We start from the raw sequence: 14,823 nt of genomic DNA, 5'->3' as shown, positions 1-14,823 counted from the left end.
TGGAGTTTGGCTGGAAAAGCCGCTTTGACTCCTTCCCCTCCCCAACCCAAACCCAGTCCAGTGCCATTAAACATTGATAGTATACAATACTACTATCTCTCAGGTCAATTACAAAACACATTGTCCACACCATTGTTCACAAAAAATCCTAAAAGTCAAAGGCATCGTTACTGATTATGACCAAAAACAGTAAAACTTTGAGAATTATACTGTATCTCCATCAATGAGAAAATGCAAAACTCAGTTCAAGTCTTAATTTCCATTTCAGCATCCACACGTGGATTGCAGGAATTTTAGTTTGAGCGCCTGTGTGCACGCACGCATGTGTATGAGAATTCAAATAGACAACTAGTTAACTAGCACACTAGCTAGCAAACTAGACAGATAAACAGATAGATAGCTTGATAGATAGGTAGACAGACAGTCAACTAGCTAGCTAGCTAGCTAACTAGACAAACAACTGTCTGGCTAGCTAGCTAGATAAACAGACAGAAAAAAAATGGGCTTGAATAAAAGAGAGACTGTCATGGCTTCTTCTAGGTCTCTCGATCAGGGCTCTTCCCTATGTACATCTCTGCCAGCTTTTTGAATTGTGGTCCCCAGTTGCTGAGGTAATCGTAATCCTGGTCCCCCTCAGTGGCTCCAGACTCCAGTGAACTGAGGGATTCTGCCAGTGACCCACTGCCCTCATAAGCATATGTGGCCAGGGAGTCATAGGGGGGCGCTGTGGGATCTGAATCGTTCTCCTGAAGCCTCCCATTAATGAAGTCTCTGACATCCGTGTTATGCTTTATAGGTGATGTCCTCCGAAAGGGAAACAGCATTTCGGGTATGATGTCCCTACGCAGCTTGTTAGCATCCATCACCTCTGGGTTGCGCAGCGTGCCAATATCAAAGGCCTGAGTGTCCTCCTCTCCACCCCCTTCATCGTTGTAGCTGACAACGTTGTCTCTGACATCCTCTTTGGAGATGATCAGAGGCTCCTTCTTCCTCTGTCTCCTCAGGGCAGCAAACAGCACCACGATCACTACACAAAAACAGTGGGAAATACAGAGAGATAAAGCTCAGCATAAGAAGTGTGCCTCCTAACATGTGTCATGCATTAAAGAGCGCAGGGGAGCAAAAGCACAGAGGGGAGACACATTTGCTACCAGTGATAAATCCCCAACACTGCCTCAGGCATTCACCTCCTATTATTAAAGATTCAGTGAAAAAAGCTTTTTCTTTCTTTTTCCCTTTCACGGCATATTCCATGTATAAAATGCACTGTGGTTGGAAGATCCTTTTTTATGCTCTCCAGCACACAACCTCATATCTCATCTCCCTCATTCTTTTTCAGCAGTAAAAGACAATCAGAGATTGCAGAGTGAGCATGTTTCCAGAGAGTGGCAGTGTGTGGCAGCAAGTTTTTAAATAAACTCATAAGTCTTCAGAAAAAGAGGAAGCAATCTTTCATTTAGGACTAGCACAAAATCCTCCTCCACCTGTGCTCCCATCCTTCTCCCCTTTGCCTTTTTTTGTCCTATCAGCAGGTAATGTAGTTGCCTGCTTGCCTCCCACCTGGGTGTTAATTACAATCCCTTCAACATGGGTTGGGTGGGGGTGGCTGTTTAAAAGGTTCTTTGCGGACATTTGTGAGTGACCAGTGCCACGTTTATAGGCAGTGGACGACCGCAACGAGCAGGACCAGATAGGGAGAGGCGTTCCAGCTCAGCGCCTGGCTGTCGGAGTCAAGCAGAGGTGAATGAGACAGTCTGTCAGGAGGGTTCAAGCGCGAAAAAGCGTCAGATAATGAGCAGATGTCATGATATTCTGCTCAAGAGGAGAGCTTGAAATTTAACCTTCAGTGTGCAAGATATGTGAGAGAAGATTTGCCCGCCACCAGATACCAGGATTTAAAACTTGGAATGAAGACAAGCAGATGGAAGAAAAGCTGGTCAACACTAATTTGCTTGTAGTTTAGTCAGGGTGCAGATCAACCAACACACCAGACACTAAAGCAAGAAAATATGTCAGGAGGAAGAGGGTTCGACTTCACCACATGAAATTGGTTAAGGTCTCATATTCAGGGCAGCTTAGTCAATTTCTACTGATTGTATTGGCTACAAGAGTCTGCAAGGACCTCAACACTCACAAAGTGCAGCCAGAAATGCTCCTATCAAGTACTCTGCCAAACAAGGTGAGACTCATTGACAGTTGAAACCCATTACTTATTGATATGCCCTTGACCATAAGCACAACACATTTCTGCTTTTTGCTGGGTAAAACGATAGGCACTGTCGCTGCAGGTCCTGTATGCTATTACATACAGCATCAGATCAGCAGCAGCAGCAGCAGTGCTTCACAATGTCAAGAAGCAAAATGCAACCTGCATCACCAGAGACATACACAGTGCTGGGTGTATTTATTTGCCAATGGTTTGAACATAGAGCACACTGTTACTGTATTTTTCCAAGAGAGAACAGCTGAATATAAACAATATTCAAAGCAATCTGTCATTGATTAGACCAACTTTAATTTCTAATGAGCACTCATTTGTTTGGGGAAAAAAAGGAACTAAACAGGTTCCTCTATAGCTTTTGGCCCAAAGCTGTATTATTTAAGAAAATAAATGTTGCCTCAAGTGGTCTGTTGCAGTTTCCTGATAAAAGACCTCATGTGGTCATGTGAATAATGACTGTCCATCAAGGTGGATGGTGTCTAAGGTTTACATCCCATCCTATACCAAGAGCCAGAGCCGTTTTCTTTTAATGATAATTATGATGTTTCAAATATGAAGTGTTAAGTGCTCATTTGTGTCTTTTTATAATGACCATATGGATCATTGTGGGAGGCCCTGCCAAAATCCCACTCAGGCTTGATTACTTTCTCTTGGACTCTTTCTTTCTTCCTTTTTTTTTTTTTTTTTTTTACTCGACTTAGATCGGCGTTGGACTTCCCTGTAGCTTAGGCATTAGGCGGGTGATTTTTCTTTCTTTGTTTGTTTTTTCTTGATTTTGATGCTTAATTATTTATTTATTTTTTTAATTACACACATTGGAAATGAATATTGTGGATTTCAAAATGTGGTGTTCAGTTGCTGATATGATTCAAATTAGTATGATTTGTGTCAGTGTAATAATACTATTAGGACACTTTCATTCAAAAAAGCAAATCAGATATTTTTCTGTCATTAATGTTGCCATGGCAGTTGTCCTAATATGTTGAGCTGCTGGGATGCTGCCATCTGAAATGGGGACCACTGGCAGAATGTCATAATTTCAGAAACATATTATGGATTTAAGAGAGTTGGGAGTCCAAGCTTTCAATCGATCATGTCATGTTGCTAACTATAGACCATGTGATATTTTTTCCCTCCATATGGGCACTCAGCAGCATGTTCTTGAGCAAGCAACTCACTCTGGGAATGTTATTGACTTCAGGACACCGACTTGGCTACAGCGTGGAGCATATGAACATTAGGCCTGGCTGGCTCCTTTTTGTGAGGCATGTGCCCACACCATGGACCCACTTGCAAACCACTTGCTTGACAACCACTTAATGCTGTGGCAAGGTCATTCAGTCCTGTCCTGTTGAGAGCTCAGGAGCTCAACCAGCAAAAGTACAAGAAATGGCTTCAACACTGAGTTTGTCGGCTCTTATGTAAGTTGCAAATATCAGCATGTCCAGCTTCCTAATTTACCACCTACATTAGAAACCCACTGTTGCCCGCGAAGCCAAAGAGCATATCTTTTATCGAACCACATTATTATGTGAGGCCACAGGTTATGTTACAAAAAGCCTGTAAAGGACTGACATATTTGTTGTGTGGGAGACTAGAAGCTATTATATCCAAGTTTAGGGTAATGCTGTGTCCTGCTCTTTGGTGGGAACTGTAGCCATGGCCTTGTTACTTGACCAAGGGTTATGTTTTGCAGTTTTTAGTGCTCATACAGAAGGTTATTGTATTATAAACAACACAAACTTTCTGGAAATATGCACAATACACCTTCTATCTTCTGTCTGTTTGCCATCTGCTAACTGGCCATAACCAGGCCACTGGCTTCTCACAGTGTTATTTACACTACAGCTACCATGCCACAGAAGAACGGCACTGCTCCTTATTTACATGCCTTCTTTGTGGAGCCTCGGCAGGCGTTGGTGCTGACTGTTTCCCTTGAAGTGGAAGCTTAACACCTTTTTTACAGGGTTGTTGTTGTAAGACAGAAACCAGTCGGAGATGGAGTTGACACAGGGATGAACAGGTGTTAGCTGGAAATGAGACGGCTGCTTTTATTTACTTCAGTGTGAAATCACTGATCCATTATTTCATTAGTAACTGGAGGTGTTTGAATTTCTTGTTATCACTGTAAACTGTACAGCAAAGCTAGAATGAAAAGCTTGGCAGGCATAGCAACAGAAACTAAGTGGGGTGAGATATAGTGAGAGGCTTATTGGGGTGTCTTCAGGATAGAGGGTGCTGTAAATTGTGTAGATTTTAAAGCACTCTGAAGCCAGTTTGTGATTTTTCTTTCTATCTTTTTTTTGTTGCTGGTTACATAAATGAAATATACAAGACTTTAGCAGAACACCTGAGAAACTACAGTTGTAACTGTTGCTCAATAAAGAATCAAGCATCACAGCAATCACAAAAAAAAGATACTGTACATACACATGTTCATACACGAGGGGACTTACTGAGGAGAATGATGACACAGAGCAGTATGGCCACCAGAGCTCCAGTTGTGAGACCATCTGAGAAGGGCAGGACCTCGGGGTTACAGGTCTGCATGTTTCCACGGCTGTCACAGGCGCACACGCGCACAATGAGTGTGCTGGTGCTGCTCTGAATGGGGTAGTCGTTGTCGGAGATCACTACGGGCAGGAAGTACATGCTCATCTCACGTCGGCTGAAACCTCCCCGACGCGTCAGGATATTGGCAGTGTTATCTGCGGAAAGATGCAAATGGGCAAAGCTTGTCAGGGATGAGATATTTCAGTTAGCTAGATGATCCTACAGGAAAGAACTGCAGTCTTTATTTCCTTCTTTGTCTCTCCAGTGACAGGCAGCTCATAATAACTTTGCAGGCCTATTGAAATTGACTAAGGTGTCTAAGCAGCAATTCAAACAAAACGTCAAGCACATTAATAATAATCACTGCTATTCATTGAATACAAATCTTCATTCTTAATAAATAAATACAAACATGTCTTGATTAGTAATCATATAGTAGTCGTCATTCTGGAAAAAAAAATACAACAAAAAAACAACAATAGCATTGCTGTGCATGGCAACACTCTATCAATAAACTAATTAAAGTCCAAAGCTTGTTTGTCATAATTCCCCTCAGTCTCCATCTTAAGTCTCTGCTGCAGTCTTTTCACTTTATCTACTGCAATGCATCCCAGCCGTTGAAGAGTTTCAGTCACAATTTACTCAGTCAATGCTCAAACGAGGACCAGGCACACTGCTGCAGTTAGGAATAAACAGACTCTGCAGTCAAAGTTGTCCAAACTGTTACTGCGAGCTTCCAAAGCTACCACTGTATTTATTTCTATCTTTGAGAAACCAAAAAAGAAAAAGGAAAAAAAAAAACACATTTTTCAATGACAAATATTTTCTGGTATGAAAGAAAAACAAAAATCCATCTGTAACACAATACATGATAGATGTGGGATGACTGCCTGAAGCCTCACGTTTACAACGGCTTTACTGCAAATTAAATTTGCCAAACAGCTCAAGAGGAAAGGATACTAACAAATTCAATAAGATGACTACAATCATACACTGAAAATGTCGAATACATTCTGCTCCAGTCTATTCTCTTCTGCGTCACATCAAGGTTATAGTCCTTAACACTTAACTACATCTTACTGTATCAAACTGCATTTCCGTATTTGCTGAATACACTGAATGAAATAGGGCTGTTTTATCTTAACATGGAGACAAAGAGAAGCATTTTTCTTCTGTTTGTTGGGTAAAAGAAAAATCACAGGTTACCATCTCTGTCCTCGATGGTGAAGTTTGGGTTGCTGGCACTTATACTGAACACAAACTTGTGTCCAACAAGGGGCTCGTCTGTGTCAACAGCACTTATTGTCTGAATCAGCTGCGAAGGAGAAAACAAAGTATGAGAAACAAAATGCTTATAAGTCTTATTTGTAGGGGAGACATCAAGTATCTGATCTAAAAACATGATGCTGGTTCCAACAAGAGAGACCATATCTCTCCTGCACTGGCCACCAGTTACCAGTGAAGTGCAGAAAAAGATGTTCAGATCCTTTTGATTTTCTTTTAATGCCTTGAATGGAGTGGCACCGGGTTACATCTGTGAACCGCTTGTCCTCTATTCCACCTCCATACCCCTCACATCTGCTGACCAATCACTGCTCTCCTTTCAGGCTCCCAGTTAAAATCCAAAGGTGAACGAGCATTTTATATTATTGGCCCTGAAGTGTGGAACAGTTTACTACTCACTATTAGATCGTCCTCCACTAATGGCTTTGAAACTCATCTAAAGACCCTGTTATATTTAGCCTTTCAATGAGTCATCCTGAAGACGTTACTCACCACACATTCTTTTATTTTTGTTTTTATTTTTTTGGGGGGGGGTACTTTTCTATGTGCAATGCTGCTGTTCTAATGATGTTATTCAGATATTATGTTCTTTTGGATTTAGCTTGTATCCATTTTCATTTTTGATAGTTGATCATTGCTATGGTTTCTTTGATTGTAATCAACAGTCAAATGATCCCATACTGTAATCCCTCTGTAAACCACTTCACTCAGTGTTTGTAAATGTTCTCTTCAAATGGGCTGACGAAGCACACTGGTTTTCAGTAGTATTTCTGATTGCATGCAAATCAATTTTCTTCGTCATAATTCATTTCTTTGCAAAGCAAGACTTCACATTTTCACATCAACGGTACAGGAAAAAAACAAAAAAAGAAACATTCATTCAGGCCAATCAGATACATACTAGACTAATCAGTAATTAGCATGAAGTGTTTAGATAATTAAAGGATTTGCTGTCTCTTGAAACTTTACAACAAACACGTGTGGCTATACTGTAGTGTGAGTGATGGCTCCCTATACTACAGTATACGTCTGCACTGAGCACACGAGTGTGAGCTTTGTGGACAGACGGACTTCTGAACCTCTGGAAATGTCAGACATATCTGCTAGAAGCCTCCTGCTGGAGCAGAGTATCATGAACCATATGTGCCATGTTAAATACATAAATGTCAATACATATTCATTTCTGGTTTATTGCACACGGCGATGTCAGGCACTGTGCTGCATGTACCCTGTTTACACAGTCCCTACGCAATTGACTTTACTTTGGATCATTTATATTGATTCATGTAACATCACTTGACAGATATATGATTATTACTGTTATTGCAACAAGAATAACTGTGCAGAACATTAGTGTAATTAGTGTATGAAACAGAGTGCCTATAAAATCTTAATATAACCAAAATGTTTTCCAGGCTTATAATTAATCAGCATGATAAGTAACGGTCTGTGTAGATATGTTGACAAATATTAACTGTATCGCACTGCGTGGATTTGTCATGTAGATAAAACTGAATGTATGCTTCAATGACAATTATTAATTTAGTAAATGAGATATTTCAAGCCATGTGATCATAAGTCGTAAGCACCTGTCCTGCTTTGACATTCTCACAGACAAATGTGTCGTAGGACATCGCGAACTCCGGGGCGTTGTCATTTACATCTAACACCTTGATGAACACAGGCACTCGGGTCGTCTGACTATCTGGAAAAAAAGCAGAGCATGATGAGTCACAACATCACTGACTGTAACTACTGTAGGTATAAAACTATGATAGAAATTGAAGCCTCAGTTACTTTCAGTGGCCACCACAGAGATGTTGTGCCATTTGGACATCTCTCTGTCCAGAGCTTTCAGTGTTGTGATGGTGCCATTTACAGAGTCGACGTTGAACAACCTCTCGAGATCTGTGTGTCGATCAATAGAGTATCTGGAAGCAAACAAAAAGCAAACAAAATATTAATTGATACCACACATGGTTTATCCATGACTGCCTTAGGGTATTTGATTACATGTAATATAGCTCATAAACTGACTGCAGTTTTTTTTTTTTTTAAGTATTTTTTGGCGCTTTTTATTGCCTTTAATTTAAAGCACATAGAGAGAGAGACAGGAAATGGGGAGGCAGAGAGGGGGAATGACATGCAGGAAAGGGCTGCCCGATGCGGGATTCGAACGGGGCCACCTGCAGTGAGGACTCTAGCCTCAACATGACTGCAGTTTTGACTCTTTCTTCTTGCACAGAACTTCTTAACTTCATAAAAATGTTTTTTGCACAGTACAGACAATGTATTCTTTTCTTTCCGTTGTAAAGAGATGATTCATCTGTCCTCGTGCATCCTCATTTGTCATCGTCAACTTTCATATTCCACTAAAATTTGAATATGCAACACAATACGCCATGTGGCATGGGCCGAGAGTGGCATATCTCTGTGTCAGAGACGAGCAGGCGCCATATGTGTGGAATGGCGGCGCTGAGCTGTGTGAATCGATACAGCAAATTAGGCTCTTTCACTTTGACTTTGTGCAGTGCCACAGAGGGCTTACATAATTCTGGGAAATAAACAGTGTCTGTATTCACTTCACAGGGCCGCCGCCATTTTCCACTGGGAAATCACCAGGAGGGACCCATGAATAATATTCTTTTCTTCCCCCCCTCCACACTGACACATGGCTAGGCTGATGGATTAGATTTAGCCAAGTGGGCACATTTTTATCCTCACTCTGAGAAAGTGATAAGAGGAGACTTTGTATTTCTACCATGTGTTGCCTGTTTTCTTATTGATTTTATGCTAGTTTAATTAAAGCTGGAACAATGAGTTTTGAAGTAATGAAATTAGCACAATAAAGCGATGAACTCACTTGGGTTGTGAGGAAATATTTTCTTAAAAGCTCCATCGATTCATTTCTAAGTTGACTTAATCATGTATTTCAATCCCAGAGGGGGATGAACTTGTTGTGAGAAGGTAGAAAAGGGAGCTGACATGTGGCTCTAACAGTCTGGCTCTGTTTGGGGTCTAAACACGTCTCGCTGTCTCTTGTTGCGTACTTGACTGGCTTGTTGTCAGCATCGGGGTCCCTGGCTGACACCACACCGACGAAGCTGCCAGCAGCCGTGTCCTCATGCACCTCGATGATGTAAGGGTTCCTGGTGAAAACCGGGGGCTCATCCACGTCCTCTACGGTTACCTTGACCATGGCGTAGTCTTTGAATTGCAAACCGTGGATGAACCTTGCATCTAAGTAGGTATTTTTCACCTCCACTCTGAACTCGTAGTCCCCCTTACTTTCATAATCCAGTGCCTGGAGATGAAAGAGCATCAGAAGTCAAGCTGTAGACTTTTCCATAAAAACAGTCAGCCTCCAGGATTTTGATAGGCAATTTATTGCATTTCATTTGTCTGCCTTTATCTTTTTCGTACTCTAAATTCTAAGTTACAAATCCATGTGAGGAATACTGATCTGGAAGGTCTTAGGGGAAAACTAAAAGGAGTTTCTAGCAAAAGACTGTTTTATATTATTCATTTCACAGGCTTAGGGTATCTGATTTTACACTGCAGTTCAAAAATAAATTCTGTCGTCTTTCTTACATGAATAAACGTTATCGGGTGGTTTCTAATCTCAAACTGTACTTTTCTGTCTTTTCACTGAAGTTAAACGTACATATTAAAATTAGATGAAAAAAAGAGAGCTCAAATTTAATTTAAATTAAACACACCGTTAAACTTGGAACAGTCAAGAGAAGCTTGTAAAAGCTAATTCTTTAACCTTTTAGGAGTTCAACTTTCAATCTTCTGATGGATATACATATTTACTTTTTTGTCTAACTTCTTTTTCATATATAGAACAGATCATGTAGCTATTATCTGATGTGGTAACAGGAGGTTTTCCATGAACAGTTGAGTATTTCTTGGTGACCAGGCTGGTCATTACAGCTAAGTGACATGTCACTTATCAGAATAAGTGTTTATCTGATTGCTCAGCCACTATCAGTCAAGTAATTGTTACAATCACTGGTTGCCACTGGTTGCAGCATGAAGCAGTTTGATGAGCCATTTGTTCTCTTGTTCTCTTGCTACAAAGCTAATGCTAACATTAACAACTGCTTACCAGTGTAGCAGGAATGTTGTTGTTCAGAATTAAGCTTCACTCGCTAAGAAATGTGACCAGCGGTGGAAAGCAACACCATTGTTAACTCTAGCTCTGGATCAGCCAGCCCACCCTATCACTTTCCAATACCGAGTCAGTATAGCATCTGAAAGAGTAGCTCTGCTAAGGGGGGGGCATTTTGTATAACTTCTTATGTTGTAAACACACCATGATGACTAATCCTTATCACCAGACTGGTTTGTAAAAAGCTGTTAATGCTAACACTAGTTACGCAGCATTAGCAAAACTAACAATTACCTCCTTTAAATGCATTAAACAAAAGTTATAAAGCACCTCAGAGGAAAAGGAAGACGGAAAGAATAAATAAAATAGTTCACCCTTTTGATTATGATGACTCCCTCCTGTGTGGTCTGGTCAGTGATGATGTTGAATATGTCATGACCACCAACAATACTGTACTCCATCTCAGCATTACGCCCAACATCTGGATCATCAGCCTTAATACGGCCAATCGCGCCTCCGATCTCTGTGGACTCCACAGCAGTCACCCGAAAGGAATCTGCACATGACAGTCAGTGTAAAAATAAATAAATATTGTATAATGGTTGTGTCATGAGATTTATCTTACCTCAAAGATTGAACAAAAGTTCACTCATTATTTAGAAGCTTATCAAGAGTCACTGTGAAATATGGAGGACTGGTCTCTTACGGTTAGCGAAGCGTGGCGGGCTGTCGTTCACATCAGAGAGAGTGATGCTGACTGTAGTGGTTCCTGAAAGGCCGCCCATCTGCCCGGCCATGTCTTTTGCCTGGATCACAACCTGGTAGTTTTCCTTGACTTCTCTGTCCATGCCAGGCAGGGCTGTTTTGATGGTGCCTGGAAAAAAAACAACAACACAACATTATTTCTACCACATTTGCCAGGAAAACTGGAAAATTTATTTGCTGCCTTCCTGAAAATTTGATAAGATTAAGATCAGTTCCAGCTCTGTTCTCAACCATATCTCGTGGGAAATTACATTTATATACTACAAATTTGGTTTGTCAATTGTATTTTGGGGGGAAAATGTAATAGCTGCCTGGTTTATGTTCCCTGGCAATGTTTTTCTTCTGTCAGAAGTGCTACAATGTTACAACATGAATGCTGTCGGGGGTTGGTCTGGGTGGATGGTGAATATACAAAGTGCAGGACATCCTAAGTCCTGTGTCTGGTTAGGTTTAAACAACAAAACACCTAATTGATATTGATAAAATAAAGCCTGTATCATTTTTAAAGGAATATAATCACTTTTTTTTCTTTTTACATATCAAACTAAGAAACTTACTTCATCTAAGTGAAAAAAGAGGTTCCCAATAAAACAACCACTGTTGAAATCAGAGAAAACTACTAGTACTAGTAGTACAAGTATGGTATAGTGTTGTATCAGCTGAGAATAGAACAGAAGCACCTCTGTTCTGATCACTCGTATAACAGGATCAATCTGACATTATGAATCAGCTTTACCTCTTGGTGAATTGGCAAATACTGTAATCTTATTTCACAAATGTGTTAGATATTACAAAGATGTGCTGTAAATAAATAACGTGAATAATGGCTCTGAAGGGGTTTGCCTTTTTCAGCCTAGGCACCAAAGTGTCATCAAAGTGAATTACTTTTTAATAATATCTTACTTATATGTCTTATTTTATTTAGTTAAACGTGGGGGGAAACAACTGGATTTTAAATTCAAGCCGAAACGAGTCATCTCATTGATTTTCCTTTTTACTGAAGGGAATTTACTGTAGTAGCTGAGACTAAAATCTCACATTTGATGTTTAACATTAGTAACACAGGCAGATCCTTATTCAGCTTGTTTAATTCTCACAAACACTTACCCGAGCCGTGAGAAAGATCTGTTTATAGACTTGCATAACATTAGAAACTGCATCCTGATCCTGCCGGGTTTGGCTTACCATTTTCAGAATCCACCGAGAAATACGGTTGTCCCTGAAGGATGCTATACACAAGCTTGGCACTGTTCCCATATGTTTGATCATCGGCATCAGTGGCAGTAACAGTGGCAACAGATGTACCTGCAAATAGAACATGCAGAGTCAATTTTAAAGCCAAAGCAATGATGCCGCACACATCGAGTTGAGGCATGATCAAATGACTGACTCAACATATTTTTATTTGCTTCTTCGTCATATGAAGAGATGCTGTTCTTATGCTCCCTGCACAATGCAATCCTGGTGGCAGCTTTAATACCAGCTGCCCTGATAGTATTTGTCTTTTAGTGGTAGCCAGCTAATATTCATGTCAAACCACAGGCCTCAGGAAGAAGTCACATTATTGGACTACTGATGTCTCTACTAAAATCAATCAGGAACATAGGATCGCTTGTCATTTTCACCTTTCTTTAAAGAAACAACAAGGTACTTGCCACAGCTGCCTCTACCTCAGTGAAAATTATAGCTTTCATTAAACCACAGTGTCTTAGCAGTTGCATCTCTTTTAAATATCAGTGAGACTGAAAGCTCCTGTTTGTTTTCTCTTCTATTTGACATGTGTTGTCAGAATCAGAGGTGTGGCAACATTAGGCAAATACTGACAGGCTTCTGCTGATGAGCTGAGGAGCTGAAATATAATTACTGAGCTCATGTAGCTGTATTATACTCCAGACTGCAAGTGTTTGGACAGTTATACTTTCTTTATTCTTCAGGCTCAGTGCTTCAGCACATCAAATTGAAAACGAAATGATGGAATCTATTGTTAAAGTGCCAAGACTCAACTTTAATTTGAGAGTGTGTAAGAGTGTGTCAGATATAGGGCTTTTAGCAAATAGTGCTCAAAGTTTAGGGTTTCCAAAGTAATTGAAGAGATGCATCTGAAGTGAAACATTTTTATTTTGTGGTAAATCATTTGGAGTCTATCACCGTGTGAACTCTCTGACCCGTATACACCCCTTGTTGATGAGCAGCCTCCTTCAGCTGCTGCCAGCTTTATGGGATCTCTCTGCTTTTAGGAATAAAGCTCCATCGGGTTGAAACCAGACGGTTGACCCTGCCAGTCTGAAAAGCTCTTTGGTTGTTTTGGCTGTATGTTTAGGATCGTTGTCGTGCTGAATGATGAAATGCCGTCCAATGAGTTTTGATGCATTTGGCTGAACGCTCCTGTACACCTCTGTATTCATCCTGCTGCTTCCTGCCACTGCAGTGGAATCATCAATAAATGCCAGAATGTCTGTTCCATTGGAGTCATACAGTTTGTGCCCAGACTATAACAGAACCACCGCCATGTTTGACAGATGAGATGGTGGCTTTGGGTCACAGGCTACTCCTTTTTTTTTTCTTCACAATTTCCCCCCTCCATCATTTTGATATAGGTTGATTTTTGTTTCATCAGTGCAAATGTTTGTGTTGGTTTCTATTTGTGTGTTTCTGTGAACTGATGCCTGGCCTTTCTGTCTTTGAGGTTTATCGGTGGTTTGCATCCCATGGTGATTCCTCTGAGGTGACGGTCACAAAGTCTTCTCTTTATTGTTGACAAAGAAACACGTACACCTACTTACTGGTGAACGTTCCTGACATGCTGTGCAGACATATAGTTGTTTTTCTGCACCATGCAAATAGTTTTCATCTCAGCCACAAGACATTTGCTCCACAGTCAACAAGGTCAGTTGCCATTTTTATACTTTTCCAATACACACTTTTTTTTTCTCTTTAGAATATACCGAGTTTTTTATTTTGTAAAAAAAAAGCTACTTTTGAAATAGATCCTTGGTTTAAGCCTCCTCATTATCGTCTTCAATTACATGGCCACCTGTTCAGTCCTCATTGACAGACAAATATCTTAATCTGAATGGCAACTCTCAGACAAACCCGAGCCAAATCGGAGTGTTTTGGGCATGAGCTAACATTTGAACACCACACAACTTCCCAGGAAGCACTTAGGCTGTGTTTCCACTATGTGGTACCGACTCGACTCGACTCGACTCAACTCAACTCGGCTTGGTACCTGGTACTATTCTGGAGGTTGTTTCCATTACAGGATAGTACAGCCTTTAGAGTAGCTGGTCGTCAAAGCAGTGCTGCTTAATGAAATAAAATAAAATGTACTATAGACTTACTTGTTAATTTTAAAACAGTTAATTTATTGAAATGTCTGTACATAGAGCCGCTGGTCCCAGCCAGCTGGTCCCATAGGCTGACCACAATTGGGGATCTGAACAGTTACTGTAAAACTTAATAAAGTGACATATTAACAGCCCTACAGCAGGAATTAAAACAGCTTTTATCCGTGGAGGATATTCTTGCATGCGGCACATTGATGATGCAGTGACAAACTGATGGTTCTCGACCAATAAGTGGCCTTCAATGTTCTCACATCACCTTTTCCCGTTTTGGAACCTCGGCCGGGGTGGTACCAGAAAAGTAGTACCAGGTACCAGATTCCAGGTACTTTAATGCAAACAGGATGAGTTTAGTCGAGTCGAGCTGGTATCACACAGTGGAAACACGGCATTAGTTGCCAAATGTCCGATTTCTTTTTTTAAATTCTACATACAGCAAATGTGCAATGTGAGCATGATGTGTTCAAAAGGCTACACCTTGGACCCAGTTAATAATGATGAAAACTGGCTCAAACTAAAGCTGACACTTGTAGCATTTATAC

The 14,823-nt window shown here is 40.6% G+C and overlaps 1 protein-coding gene across 1 annotated transcript in view; it reads right to left on the bottom strand.

Moving 5' to 3' along the window:
* Positions 1–536: 536 nt before the first annotated feature.
* Positions 537–14,823, bottom strand: part of LOC311003836 (cadherin-10-like) — a gene marked incomplete at both ends in the record, with an annotated part of 33,668 nt that continues 19,381 nt past the window's right edge. Inside the window, 9 exons of the mRNA XM_083995723.1 lie at positions 537–1,027; positions 4,678–4,929; positions 5,981–6,089; positions 7,648–7,763; positions 7,856–7,989; positions 9,109–9,362; positions 10,547–10,728; positions 10,879–11,046; positions 12,123–12,242. Coding sequence (XP_083851849.1) covers positions 537–1,027; positions 4,678–4,929; positions 5,981–6,089; positions 7,648–7,763; positions 7,856–7,989; positions 9,109–9,362; positions 10,547–10,728; positions 10,879–11,046; positions 12,123–12,242 — 1,826 coding nt within the window. The remainder of the gene's footprint in view (positions 1,028–4,677; positions 4,930–5,980; positions 6,090–7,647; positions 7,764–7,855; positions 7,990–9,108; positions 9,363–10,546; positions 10,729–10,878; positions 11,047–12,122; positions 12,243–14,823) is intronic.

Source organism: Trachurus trachurus, assembly GCF_905171665.1.
Source record: "Trachurus trachurus genome assembly, chromosome: 20".
Lineage (NCBI taxonomy): Eukaryota > Metazoa > Chordata > Actinopteri > Carangiformes > Carangidae > Trachurus > Trachurus trachurus.
Note: the sequence above shows the minus strand (reverse complement) of the source record. Positions and strands in the feature narration are given on the sequence as shown.